This window comes from Gastrolobium bilobum, unplaced genomic scaffold (genome assembly GCF_033153095.1).
Source record: "Gastrolobium bilobum isolate Gb01-03AN ecotype WA unplaced genomic scaffold, APGP_CSIRO_Gbil_v1 utg15630, whole genome shotgun sequence".
Lineage (NCBI taxonomy): Eukaryota > Viridiplantae > Streptophyta > Magnoliopsida > Fabales > Fabaceae > Gastrolobium > Gastrolobium bilobum.
The window spans coordinates 1-12,810 of record NW_026899097.1 but is presented as its reverse complement, the minus strand read 5'-3'; the positions used below and the strand labels follow the sequence as shown (position 1 = coordinate 12,810).

Sequence of the window (12,810 nt, the reverse complement as noted above, 5' to 3'; positions counted from 1 at the left end):
TGTATATAATTTACCTCAGTAGAGGAAGAATAAACATGCAGAAATATTCATAAGATGACACCATTGTTTTGACATGGAATTAGAGTCTTGGTGTACCGAGTTCGATCCTCATTGCCCCTCACTTTCTTTCTAGTGGAATTTCTTTCTTCGTATAGGTAGGTGGGCCTGCGTATTGTCCACCCTTCAAGCCCAGTGAGCTCTCGTGTGAGGGGGTGTGTTGAGATATATAAAAATCATTAATGTAGCCTCACCCAACAGTTTAAGTTTTTCAGATTAATTTTCTTATTTGCAGTTGATTGGGATAATCATAGGATATTTGTATTAAATAGAAATACTAACAAGTTATTTCATTTCCTTATTCGTAGCTGATTTAGGTAATTTGTAATGGACTTAGAGTCCTCATTTATGTATATAATTACCCCAGTAAAGGAAAAATAAATATGCAGAAATATTCATAAGATGGCACCATTGTTTTGACAAAATTTGTGTGTTGCAATTGATAATCATAAACTGATTTGTTTTAGTTCACTTGTGGTATGAATAAATTCAAGAGCGCCTTGCCTCGGGTTGTGGTTTACATTCATGACCATTGTTCTGGATCCATCATATGAGCGCATAGTCCTTAGGAGAATCACTAATGATTAGTGGCAAGCTAAAGAGATAAGCATAGAATTACTTATCGTACACTTAAGGGATAAGTGATAAGGCCACTTATCCTAACCTCCAACAGTCCCACTCGAAGGAGAATTCTACACTATAAGTAATCCACATATAAATAAGGGATTAAGCCTATTAGGTACACACTTTCTGCTCACACTATACTTGTTGTCAATGCACACAAACCCTACCTTTGGCTATATGCCATTACTGCCTGTGCACAATAATCTGCTACCCCTTGTGATGTCTCTTTCATAGGGACCCGCGAGTGTACTGATCTTAAATAAAAAATACCAACCTTCGGTTGGACATTCCCGATCCTCTTGGATCGATCATTGGCTCAAGTTTGCACTCATCCTGATATAGCACTCATAGTGGGAGTGTTAGGCAAATACTTAAGTAACCTAGGAATGGATCATTGGAAGGCAGTCAAAAGGGTTATGTGTTATTTAAAGAGAACAAATGATTACATGCTCATTTATCGGAGATCAGACAAACTAGAGCTCATTGGGTATACTGATTCCGATTTTGTTGGGTGCCAAGACAGTAAGCGATGCACTTTAGGCTATGTTTACATGTTGACCTGGGGAGCTATTTTTTGGAGGAGTGCTAAGTAGAGACTCATAGCTTCATCTACCATGGCTGCTGAGTTTATAGCTTGTTATAAGGCATCCAACCATAGAATATGGTTGCAAAATTTTGTCACAGGGCTGTGTGTGGTTAATGGTATTGAAAGGCCGTTCAAGATATATTGTGACAATAAATCAGCAGGGTTATATTCCAACAACAATAGAAGCTCTTCAAAATCAAAGCATATTGATATAAATTTTCTAGTTGTTAAAGAAAGAGTTCAGAGTGGTCAAGTTGTAATAGAACACATAGGGGAAAACTCCATGCTTGCGGATCCGTTGACAAAGGGCTTGGTGCCCAAGACTTTTCATGAGCATACTTCTTATATGGGTGATGTTCTCACTGAGGACACTATAGTTTAGTAGAAGTTTATTTTAAGTGTTCTATGTATTAAACATTTATGTTTTATTTTTCGCATAATAAAGGAGATGGTTTTATATTTTTCCTTCTGAATAAGTAAGTTATCTACTTGCATTTTTGCATTAAATGTTGAGAATCATGAATTGATCTTATAAAAAATAAAGTAGGACTAGTTGGAAATAGGCATGATAAAGATCATATTGCATGTAATTTTCATCCGCTCATCCATACTTGATCTATGTCATTGAATATGTTGACGTGGTGACCATGGAAGGTTTAGTTACATTTGAGAGTAACAAAAGTCTGTCGCCAAGATCTTATGTTGATGTAGGAAATGGACCGTATTGTATCTAAGGTGGAATCTAAAGGTAAATAGCATATAATTGCACGCTTAAGAAATATATGATATCATTGTTTCAGGATCATATGTAGTCCAAGTGGGAGATTGTTAGAAAATTTTATTTCTGAATATAATTGTAGCCTACACATTTAAATATCAATTATTTTATACTATTTAATTAATGGGTAAATTAAGTGATCAATATAAAAGATCCCAATCAGATTCCTAATTTGATATGGGCTTAATGAGTGGATACCTAATATTGACCCAATTGAGTGTAATAGATGCCTACTGGAACAATATATATATATAGAAACTAAACATAGGGTCGTGGCCCCTAAGGTTAAATCAGTTTCAATTTCTTGATTTGATCGAGGAAGACCAAAGCTCATAAGGAAAGAATAGAGACTCAAGAGGTTTAGAGATACATCGTTGCCACAACGAAGACAAATATGCCTTGTTTGTTTTATATTTCTTGATGATCCAATATGATGTATCTATGATTTATTGGGTCATGATTTTCACCATAAGGATTAAGGAATTAATTTCCATTAGTAATGGACAGCAATGGCATGCAAAAGAAGTATTGGACAACAATGACATGCAAAAGAATGATTATGAATGTATTCAAGGATGTCTTGAATGTTCTATGTTAAAGTTCTTACGTAAAGAAGTATTGGACAACAATGAGATTATATGAATAAAGCTTGAATGCTTGAAAAATAAAAAATTCCCTGGCCAGGTGAACAGATAAGTTCACAACTCTTAGGAGACATCTTATAGTGAGCAAAGGCTCATGGAGGTGGATGGATAAGTATTTGATGAAACTTTTGCTTTCATGAATTGTTTATGTGATGTTTTTGCAAGAAATGTTATGTGAATTCCATAAAATCATGTTATACTAACCCCTCTTGCAAGGAACCCAAAACGGTAAATGGAACGACTTTGAGGATTTGTTGCGACTTTAGCAAGTGTACTAGTCGTACAAGTAATAAAATGATAAGTAAAGATCGTTCCCACGAGGATTTGTATTCAAACACCAACTAAACATTTATAATTAAGTTGAATCAAACAAGAATTCATTGAATGCATTGATAATTGTCACCAGAATTTGAATTATATTTGAAATTGATAAATTAACTAAAATATGAACTACAATTTTAAAACAAGTAGTAAGGAAATCAATATCCCTCAACCATAAACTTATGTAAGAATCGATCCAATCATGAATTATCTCCAATGTGATGTCAATCAATCTTCTTATTATCACTAAGATGTAATTCCTTACTATTTTAGTTGATACATTAATCAAGAAACCCCAATCCCTTGGTGATTCCCTTCTCAATACATACATTAATCACTAGGATTTTAAATATTGCATCAGAGTCCTATTTTCATTCCTGAATAAGAGAACACTGATGATGAAATTGCCAGTTACAGAAGTAATGTAAACATTTCTGTTCTACATTACTTCCTTAATGGAAAGAATTAACAAAGACAATTTCATTCCATCACATAAAAGATAATCATAATATTCAATCAACCATACATAAATTCATCCTTGAGTTCCATTGAAATCCAACTACAAGGGACTCTACTCAGACATAGAAACAGAAATAACAAGAGAAAAGGAAAGATCAAACTCCATTGTCATGTTGTTGAATCTTCAATCTTCAATCACAATTAAATAAAGTATACTAAAACTAATACAAGACTAAGACCTAAGGAATTTTGAAATCCAGAGAATGAAAAATCAGATACTAAGTGTGAAGGCCCCTTGCCCTTTTATAGTTTACAAGTTCAAAAATAAAATAACATCCAGAAACTGACATAGGCGCTAAAACGCTGGATCGAGTGCTAAAACGCGCTCCTTTGTAATTGTTGCCACGAACGTTGAAACGCTAAAACGCTCCTTGTTGGACGTTTTAGCGCTCGACTTGAAGGATGTCTAACCGCTTTTAACTGTCCTCAGCGCTAAAACATTTCATCATGACCGCTAAAGTGCACACTTCCAGGGAATTTTGGCATTTTGTTGAACATCAACGCACTAAAACATTTGCTTTGGCCGTTTTAGCGCTCAGCACCAGCACTTTTGGGCTTCCTTTTGCAGCAGCGCGCTAAAACGTTTGCTTCGGCCGTTTTAGCGCTCAACACTTGAATCCTCCAAATTCTTCAGAATCTTTTTCCTTTTCTCTTTTGCTTCTTGAGATTCATTTTCCTATAAGAACAATGTAAATTTTCAACACAAACTTCAGAACTTGTATTTAGAACTTTCCAATACATTAACCCTCTTTTCCATCTATTTAATCACACAAATTAAGTTAATTCATGCTTTAAAACCTTATAAGCCAAGGGTTTATCACAATTCCCAGATTTGAACATTGTTTTCCTCAGTAATGAATTAAAAATAGAGAAGGAATTGAGATTCTTTACAGATGAAATTCATGAGGATGACTTTCAATTGACAGAAGATCAACATTTCAAGATACAAGTTTATAACCATGCAATCTCTTATTTCCTCTGATTTGCCCAACATCATTTGTGACTTTTCAATAGATCAGTAGAGATGATATACAGAGACTTCCAAACAAAACACCCTCTCACTAGGAACTTCTCAAAAATTGTGAGAATTTAACTCTCTTGCACTCTAGTGTTTAAGGGTGCACTTATCATTCAATCTTCATTGTACTCAAACTACCATAGGCTTGCCATCTTCTCACTTTCTACAGTAACAATGATCCGTAGAGCAGATCAAAAAGGTCTTTGTATAGTTGGCAATATGGCTTGGTATGTGGCTTGACTAGAGGGAAAATTCTATGTTAAAGGAAGGGTTCAGGTTAAATGAATCAGATTCAGATAAGGGAAGGATCACAATTGTATTTAACCATATTCTTCTTAATCCTTCCAACTCCCTTTCTTTTCATTCCTTGTACCTCCTTTTCTAAACTTTTCTTTTTCTTTGAACCTCTCTTCTTCCTTTTTCTTTCAACACTTTGTGTCTTTAATTCCCTTTTTTCCTTTTTCTTCCTTTTTCTTTTCTATATTTTCAGCACTTTGTGCATTCATTTATTACAGGAAACACTTTTCTCCCAACAGAACTTTCATCTATTACCCATTATCTGAAACTTTTAATCTGAAGGATCAGAATGGATGTAGGCTCTTGGTTTTATAGAACAAACAGGCTTAAGCTCAAGGGTTTCGTGCAATGGAAACATTAGGGTTGGCCATTTAAACTTTCTGGTTCAAGAAGGAAGTGCCTCAATCATTTCTACACTACACATCATAAACCATTTCAAGTAAGAAACAGAGCAAGTTCTAGAGTTATTCATGCAGTGAAGTGCTCTCTGAACAAAATTTTCTGTGTAGGCTCAAATTCTCACAGTTCAGAGTGCATGCTTGACTTTCTCTATATGTATCACAACTAATCTCTCTACTCTTTCACATTGAATGAGTCATGCAATCATTTCAGTTTTGCTCAACATGCAAGGTATAAGATTGTATCCTTAATTTGATCAATCATATAAAACTTTGAACATTCTTATCCTCATTGAATTCCATATCACAACTGAATTCCAAATCACACAAGAAAACTTAGAAAAGAAAAGGATTGAGATATTTACCTGTTTTGGCTCATCAATTTGTGTGATATCTCCATGATGTTTGCATGCCATTCATTCACACCCAATTCCCAGATTTAAACGTTGTTGTCCCCAGCAACTAATTTAAATCTAAAAATTATACGCAGCCAGAATTGATCACTGAAACACATTCATATATAAACCAATAGCATCAGTACTATCGTAACGTGCATCATGCAAAAACAGCAATTATCCCAATGTACTTAACTGAATTAAAAAAGTAAACTAATAAAAAAAGGAATTGGAGAAAATTTCTGAAGGGTTGGGCGCTAAAACGCTTCATGTTGACATTTTAACGCCCTCACAAAAGGGAAAATCCAAACATTCTAGAGCTGAGCATTAAAACGCTTAACAAGGGCGCTAACACGCCCGATGGTCAACAGAAGAAAAATTTGACAAGTGATGGCCGCTAAAACTCTCCCAATGGACGTTTTAGCGGTTCAACGATGGGTCAAAATGACATTCCTGGTCTTTAGCGCTAAAACGTTCTGTCTTGACCGTTTTAGCGTTATCCAGATGCATCACAATGAAAAAATCTGGTCCAGAGCGCTAAAACGTCCAGTCTAGACCGTTTTAGCGTGATGCTACGCACACCAATGTGCAAATTCTCTGGAGCTCAGCGCTAAAACGCTTGATTTCAATGTTTTACCGCTGGGTCACTTATATGATTTACACGGTTGTTTCATACGTTTCACACACTCTCATATTCTACTCACTCACTCTCTTATTCACACACTCTCAAATTCTTCTGCATCCATCCAACCATCAACCACAAGGTATGTTACACTCTTCCTTCCTCATTTCGAGCATCATAGGTTGTTCTTCTCTTGTGTAGTTTTTTTTTAGGGGGGGAACAATTGCTTTGATCATATATGTTGCTTGGGTCAATGATTTCCATGTTCTTATTGTTAATAACATGTCAATGATTTGTTGTATAAATCTGGTTAGTTTTTTTTTTGGGATGAAAGGAACCTAGATATTTGATTCACAAATTTGAATTTACACACACACCAGGTGTTTGTTGAATTGCCTGACCAGAAAAGCCCAGAGCGCTAAAACGCTTGACAGACAACGTTTTAGCGCTCAACCGTTTTGTACCACGAATCTGCCAGCCCGCTAAAATGCTCAATGTGAACGTTTTAGCGCGCTGGCCCTGTTACATGCATGATTTTGGGACTCCAGTCAAGCATTGTGGGGGTTGTCTTTCCTTTAGATTATGGATCCATTTCCAATCCTTTCAAAATTAAATCTGGGAATTGTGGTTTCAATATTTCTCAAATTTCTTTGATTCATTGACTGAGTTATTGTTTTATGCAACCAGAAACATGTCTTCGCCATCCAAGCAACCCACCAAAAAGAGGCCCAGAGTTACCAAGGGCAAAGAACCTATTCCTCCACCTTCTTATGATTCAACCCTATTGAGGAGTGCTGCACATGAAACCAGATTCAATGACAAGACATCATCTAGGCCATTTGTCCGAGAGAGAAAATTCATCTTGGACAAAGATGAATATCCTGAATTTCAATCTGTGTTGGTTAAGCGGGAATGAGAGAAGTTTTTATTAATAATATTGTATATTACATACCTGATATAGTGGGTTGCCTCCCACTCAGCAGCGTGTTTACCGTCACGAGCCTGACGTTTCTCACTTAACTTACCTCCATCAGGGCAACTGTAAGAAGTTTCCTGTCTACAACACTGCCAATGTATATCTTCAACCTCTGACCATTGGCAGTAAAGCTTCGGTCAGAATCCAAGGGACTAATTTCCACCGCTCTACAAGGCTTAATATCCTTCACCACAAATGGTCCAGACCGTTTGGACTTTAATTTCGTGGAAATAGCTTTAACCTGGAATTGAACAGCAGAACTTTGTTGCCCACCTTGAAATCCCTGGGCGTGATTTTCCTGTCATGTCATAACTTGGTCTTCTCTTTGTACAAGCTTGCACTTTCATATGCAGAAAGACAGAATTCATCCAGTTCATCCAATTGAAATAACCTTTTCTCACCTGCTGCTTTTGAATCAAAGTTTAAGAACTTAACAGCCCACAGTGCTCTGTGTTCCAACCCTACCGGTAGATGACATGCTTTCCCAAATAACAATTGGAATGGAGACATTCCAATAGGAGTCTTGAATGTTGTACGGTAAGCCCATAAGGTGTCATCAAGTTTCTTGGACCATTGAGTCCTAGCATTTCCAACAGTCTTTTCCAGTATACGCTTAAGTTCTCTGTTAGAAATCTCAACCTGACCACAAGTCTGTGGATGGTACGGGGTACATATCTTATGCCTGACTCCATATTTTGCAAGAGCAACTTCTACCAACCGGTTGTCAAAATGTGTTCCCCCATCACTGATTATGGCTCTCGGGACTCCAAATCGCACAAAGATATTCTTTTTCAGAAATGCGATCACAACCCGAGAGTCATTAGTTTGTGTGGCTATGGCTTCAACCCATTTAGATACATAATCCACTGCCACCATGATGTACTTATTGGAGTAGGAAGAGGGAAAGGGTCCTATGAAATCCATACCCCAAACATCAAAGATTTCCACTTCCAGTATATTGTTCAATGGCATTTCATGTCTCCTGGATATATTACCAGTTCTCTGACAGTTATCACATGCTTCCACATACTTTCTTGCATCCTTGTACAATGTTGGCCAATGGAAACCACTCATCAAAAATTTTGCCGATGTTCTCTCTCCTGAGTTTTCACCATAGGCTGAACCATGACAATGCCATAAGACATCTTGTTGTTCCTCCTCTGGAATACATCTTCTGGTTACCCCATCTGAACACCTGTAGAAGAGGTATGGTTCATCCCAAATATATCTCCTTGCATCATGCATAAATTTTTTCCTTTGTTTCCATGTGAAATCTTTAGGCATTGCTCTAGCAGCTTTGTAATTTGCAAAATTTGCAAACCATGGTGGATTATTAATCGTCAAGACTTGATCCTGCACCAACTTGGAAACAGTGCTTATGGCTAGTATTTGCTCATCAGGGAACTCTTCTTTAATCACTACTTCCGGTCCTTCTTGTAGATTTTTCTCTGTGATCCTGGATAAGTGATCAGCCACCAAGTTTTCAACTCCCTTTTTATCTTTGATTTCCACTTCAAACTCTTGTAGAAGTAACATCCATCGGAGTAACCTGGGCTTAGCATCCTGCTTGGTTAACAAATAATTTAAAGATGCATGGTCAGTGTAAACAATCACCTTTGATCCTAATAGGTATGACCTAGATTTGTCAAATGCATACACAATAGCTAATAATTTATTTTCTGTAGTAGCATAATTCTTTTGTGCATCATTAGGAATTTTACTAGCATAGTATATGACATGCAAAAATTTTTCTTTTCTTTGGCCTAGCACCACTCCTACAACATAATCACTTGCATCACACATCAATTCAAAAGGCAGTGAAAAATCAGGTGCCATTATTATGGGTGCAGTGATCAATTTTTCTTTCAGAATGTTAAATGCACAAAGGCATTCATCAGTAAACACAAACTCTTGTTCTTTCACTAACAACTTGCATAAAGGTTTTGCAATCTTTGAAAAATATTTTATAAAGCGTCTATAAAAACCTGCGTGACCAAAAAAACTTCTCACACCTTTGACATTAATGGGAGGGGAAAGTTTCTCAATAACAGAGATTTTGGCTTTATCCACTTCAATTCCTCTTCTTGACACCTTGTGTCCTAAAACAATGCCTTCTGTCACCATGAAGTGACACTTTTCCCAATTCAATACAGGATTACTATCTTGGCATCTTTTTAAAACACAATCCAAAATTTCTAGACATGCATCAAAAGTAGGACCAAATACAGAAAAATCATCCATAAAAATTTCAATGCATTTTTCTACCATGTCAGAGAATATGGAAAGCATGCACCTTTGAAAAGTCGCAGGTGCATTGCATAAGCCGAAAGGCATGCTCCAGTATGCAAAGATTCCATAGGGGCAAGTGAATACAGTTTTCTCCTGATCTTCGGGAGCCACAGCTATCTGATTGTAGCCTGAGTATCCGTCTAAAAAGCAGTAGAAAACATGTCCTGCCAATCTCTCTAGCATTTGATCTAGGAATGGAATAGGTAAATGGTCATTCCGGGTTGCTATGTTGAGTCTCCGGTAATCAATGCATATTCTCCAGCCAGTGGCTGTTCTTGTGGGAATTAATTCATTATTCTCATTCCTCACAACAGTCATTCCTCCTTTCTTGGGCACTGTCTGCACTGGACTCACCCAAGCACTATCTGAAATAGGGTAGATCATTCCAGCATCAAACAATTTCACAACTTCCTTCCTCACTACCTCCTTCATAGTAGGATTGAGTCTTCTTTGTGGTTGCCTCACTGATTTAACCTCCTCTTCCATCAATATTTTATGAGTGCAGGAAGAGGGGTTAATACCCTTGAGGTCTGAAAATGACCATCCCATGGCTATCTTGTTCTTTTTAAGCACTTCAACCAACTTTACTTCCTCTCCTTTAGACAACAAAGCACTGATGATGACTGGGTAGGTTTGGTCATCCCCAAGAAACACATACTTGAGATTTGAAGGAAGTTCTTTAAGTTCCACCTTGGGTGCTCCCTTAGGAATGTCATCTACTTTCTTTTCTAACTCTTCTATTTTCGGTTCTTCCTTATAGTATTCTACACTTGTTTCCTCCTTAAGTTTGTCTTCCTCAAGTAAAGAGTTTTCTTCTTCTATCACTTCTTCCATAGCCTCCTGTATGATATCTACTTTGAAACAATCCTCCACATCAACAGAATGTTTAATAGCTTCAAACACATCAATGGTGACTGTTTCTTCATTCACCCTTAACATCAACTTTCCTTGGTCAACATCAATTAGAGATCTTGCAGTGGCTAAGAATGGTCTCCCTAGGAGTAGAGGACTTTTAGTATCCTCTTCTTCCATATCTAGAATTACAAAATCTACAGGGAAAATGAATTTATCCACCTTATCCAAAACATCTTCTACTACCCCTTCTGGTCTCTTAATTGATCTATCTGCTAGATGTAGAATAACATTAGTGGTTTTCAACTTGTTAATCCCCAAAGCTCTACAGATGGATAATGGCATCAAATTTATACTTGTCCCCAAGTCACAAAGTGCTTTTTCTACTTCCACATTTCCAATAGTAATAGGAATGCTGAAACTACCTGGGTATTTTAACTTTGGAGGAAGCTTCTTTTGAATAAGGGCGCTACATTCCTCCGTTAAAGCCACAGTCTCACCATCTTTCAACTTCATCTTTTTAGACAAAAGATCCTTAATAAGTTTTGCATAGTGGGGCATGTTTTCCAAGGCTTCAGCAAATGGAATGTTGATCTGTAGTTTCTTGAAAATATCCAGAAACCTTGCATAATGTTGTTTCTGAATTTCTTGCTTCAACCTCTGAGGATAAGGAACTTTTGCATGTGGAGATAGATTAATTGGCTTGTCTTGCTTGTCAGTCATTTTCTTCTTCTCCACTTCATCAACTTCTTGGGTGAAGAATTATTTTCAACAACTACTTCATCTTCTTTCTTATCTTCCTTAACTTTTTCTTTTTCATCATTTTCAACTTCATCATCTTCAACAACAACTTCTTGCTCCTCTTTCTTTTCTTCCACTTTCTTCTTAACCGGTTGAAGCACAAGCCCACTTCTTGTAGTAATGGATTTGCAATGCTCCTTTGGATTCACCAGTGTATCACCAGGGAACTTTCCCTGTGATCTCTCAGATATTTGTCTTTACAACTGACCAATTTGGGTCTCCAAATTTCGGATGGATGCTTCCTGGTTCCTGAATGATGTTTTTGTCTCTTGCATGAATGCATAAGTTTCTTCTCTGAAAGAATTTGAACCCTGAATATATTTTGTAGTAGTCTTAGATAACTGTGCAAAAGCTTTCTCCCATGCAGAGGTATCACCTTGTTGTGACGAATGTGGTGGAGGAGGATGCAGTGGAGGATTCAACTGATGATTAGAACTATAACTGAACCCTGGGTGTTGATTTCTATTCTTCCATGGTGGAACATACAAATTTTGCCCCTGGTTGTTCTGGTTCCTCTGATCATACCATACCCTATTCACTCCTGCTTGTTCTGCAGGTCCCCCATAATCACAATCTTCTGTAACATGGCCTTTTCCACAAATAGCACACACAGAATTAGTGTCCACAGAAGCAACATTTTGAGAGGATAGCTGCTTAGTGAGAGCATCCAACTGTTGTTGTTGTTTTTGCATTTGCATCATCTTATCATTCTTGGCTAACAAAGCATCATACCCATCAAGTTTTATAACTCCTGTTCTTCTGTCATTCACTGAAGCATTGTCAAATTCTTGAGATGCTAAAGATTCAAATATGTCAAGGGCTTCCTGAGGAGTCTTGGTTGTTAATGAACCACCAGTTGTGGCATTCACCAATGTTCTTGTGTTGGTTGTCAACCCTTGGAGAAATATTGCTGCTTGATTCCACACTTTGATTCCATGTTGTGGATATTTCCTCAAGAGTGTTTTGAATCTTTCACAAGCTTCATAGATAGACTCTGATTCTTTTTGTTTGAACCCTGTGATCTCATCCTTCAATTTCGCCTTTTTCGATGCTGAAAAGAACCGAGCTAAAAACTTAGTCTGCAGATCATCCCAAGTTGTGATACTTCCTTGAGGTAATGATTGTAACCATCTTCTTGCATCATCCTTCAGTGAATGAGTGAACAATCTTAACAAGATAGCATCTCTATTCACACCATTGATCTTCACAGTATCGCTCAAAAGTAAGAAATTCTCAATGTGCAGATATGGGTCTTCTGCACTGGTGCCAGCAAATTGTTCTTTCTGCACCAATTGTACTAATGCAAGTTTCAACTCAAAGTTGTTGGGTTCCACATTGGGTCGAACAACACTCCCAATCGGTGGAATTAGAGTGGGAGTCATGTAATCTCCCAGTGTCCTCTGTGGTGGTGGCCTATGATTTTCTTCCATGACTTCTTCTTGAATTGTCACACTGGATTCACCCATTTCTTGTAACTTCCTTTGTCTTGCTGCCTTTTTGTTCTTTCTAACTGTCCTTTCTAATTCTGGATCAAACAACAAAGAGTTTGCATTAATAGTACCTCGCATACACCAGAATTGGAATTGACAAAACTTCACACATAAATATAAATTGCTGAAAATAAAAAGAGAAA

At 37.2% G+C, this 12,810-nt stretch overlaps 1 protein-coding gene and 1 non-coding gene across 2 annotated transcripts; one reads left to right on the top strand and one right to left on the bottom strand.

The window, feature by feature from the left end:
- Positions 1-11,374: 11,374 nt before the first annotated feature.
- LOC133287142 (uncharacterized) lies at positions 11,375-12,745 on the bottom strand. The gene has a single exon (XM_061484701.1). The coding sequence runs from the start codon at positions 12,743-12,745 to the stop codon at positions 11,375-11,377; it is 1,371 nt and encodes a 456-aa protein (XP_061340685.1).
- LOC133287145 (small nucleolar RNA R71) lies at positions 12,108-12,214 on the top strand. Its single transcript, XR_009748203.1, has one exon. It is a non-coding gene; the product is annotated as a small nucleolar RNA R71 (small nucleolar RNA).
- Positions 12,746-12,810: the final 65 nt, after the last annotated feature.

What these genes read in the sequence shown, in the direction of transcription:
- LOC133287142 (XM_061484701.1), bottom strand. Translation starts at nt 12,745, where the DNA reads ATGCGAGGTACTATTAATGCAAACTCTTTGTTGTTTGATCCAGAATTA.